The sequence below is a fragment of the Penaeus monodon genome, chromosome 25 (assembly GCF_015228065.2).
Source record: "Penaeus monodon isolate SGIC_2016 chromosome 25, NSTDA_Pmon_1, whole genome shotgun sequence".
Classification (NCBI taxonomy): Eukaryota; Metazoa; Arthropoda; class Malacostraca; order Decapoda; family Penaeidae; genus Penaeus; species Penaeus monodon.
The window spans coordinates 10832420-10833050 of NC_051410.1; the positions used below are offsets into that span (position 1 = coordinate 10832420).

General features: G+C 39.8%; 1 protein-coding gene across 1 annotated transcript in view; it reads left to right on the top strand.

Annotated features, from left to right (window-relative positions):
• The window catches only part of LOC119589045 (WASH complex subunit 5-like), a gene marked incomplete at its 3' end in the record, with an annotated part of 26804 nt that extends 26179 nt beyond the window's left edge, over positions 1 to 625 (top strand). The window contains 2 exon segments of the mRNA XM_037937622.1: positions 68 to 251; positions 410 to 625. Of these exon segments, the coding sequence (XP_037793550.1) occupies positions 68 to 251; positions 410 to 625 (400 nt within the window).
• Between the last annotated feature and the right edge of the window lie 6 nt (positions 626 to 631).

Sequence of the window (631 nt, forward strand, 5' to 3'; positions counted from 1 at the left end):
TGGGGTGGGGGAATCCTACATTTTCTCTAATAGCATTTAGCTTATCTTATCTGTTATCCCTTAACAGCACAACCTCAGAGGCAGTATGTTGGGTGGGCTCAACGCACTAATAAATTGTCAACATCTATTGTTGATCGCATCATGAGAATAGGGCAGATGCAGGTTCTCAGGCTCCATGCTGCAAATCGTCTCAATTCCTCATGCAAGTTTGATGCCAAATATCTTGCAGCTGCACTTTCAACCATGAATGAGTAAGGTTCTTTAAGTTTGTGTTTATTCCCTGTAATTACTATAATTCTAAGAATCATGGATGACATACAGCATCATTGTAAAGAAATGCATCATACTAATATTATTCTGTAGATTATTCAACAATTTACTAAAGCTGCCTTTGTGTTTTCACATTTAGATCACTTATGTCAGATGTAAAGAAGCATTATGCTGATCCTACAAGGCCATACCCAGATGAGGATGGTGCTCTCACCAGTGAACTGAGTATCTTTTTGGAATGGTGTGGGATGACCCAGCCCCTCAATAGGATCTATATCACCACACAGGCTCTGAATCCTCTGAGCATGGTGCTACTGTTGACTGTGATCACCAGATTCCAAAGATACATTATGCACTATAT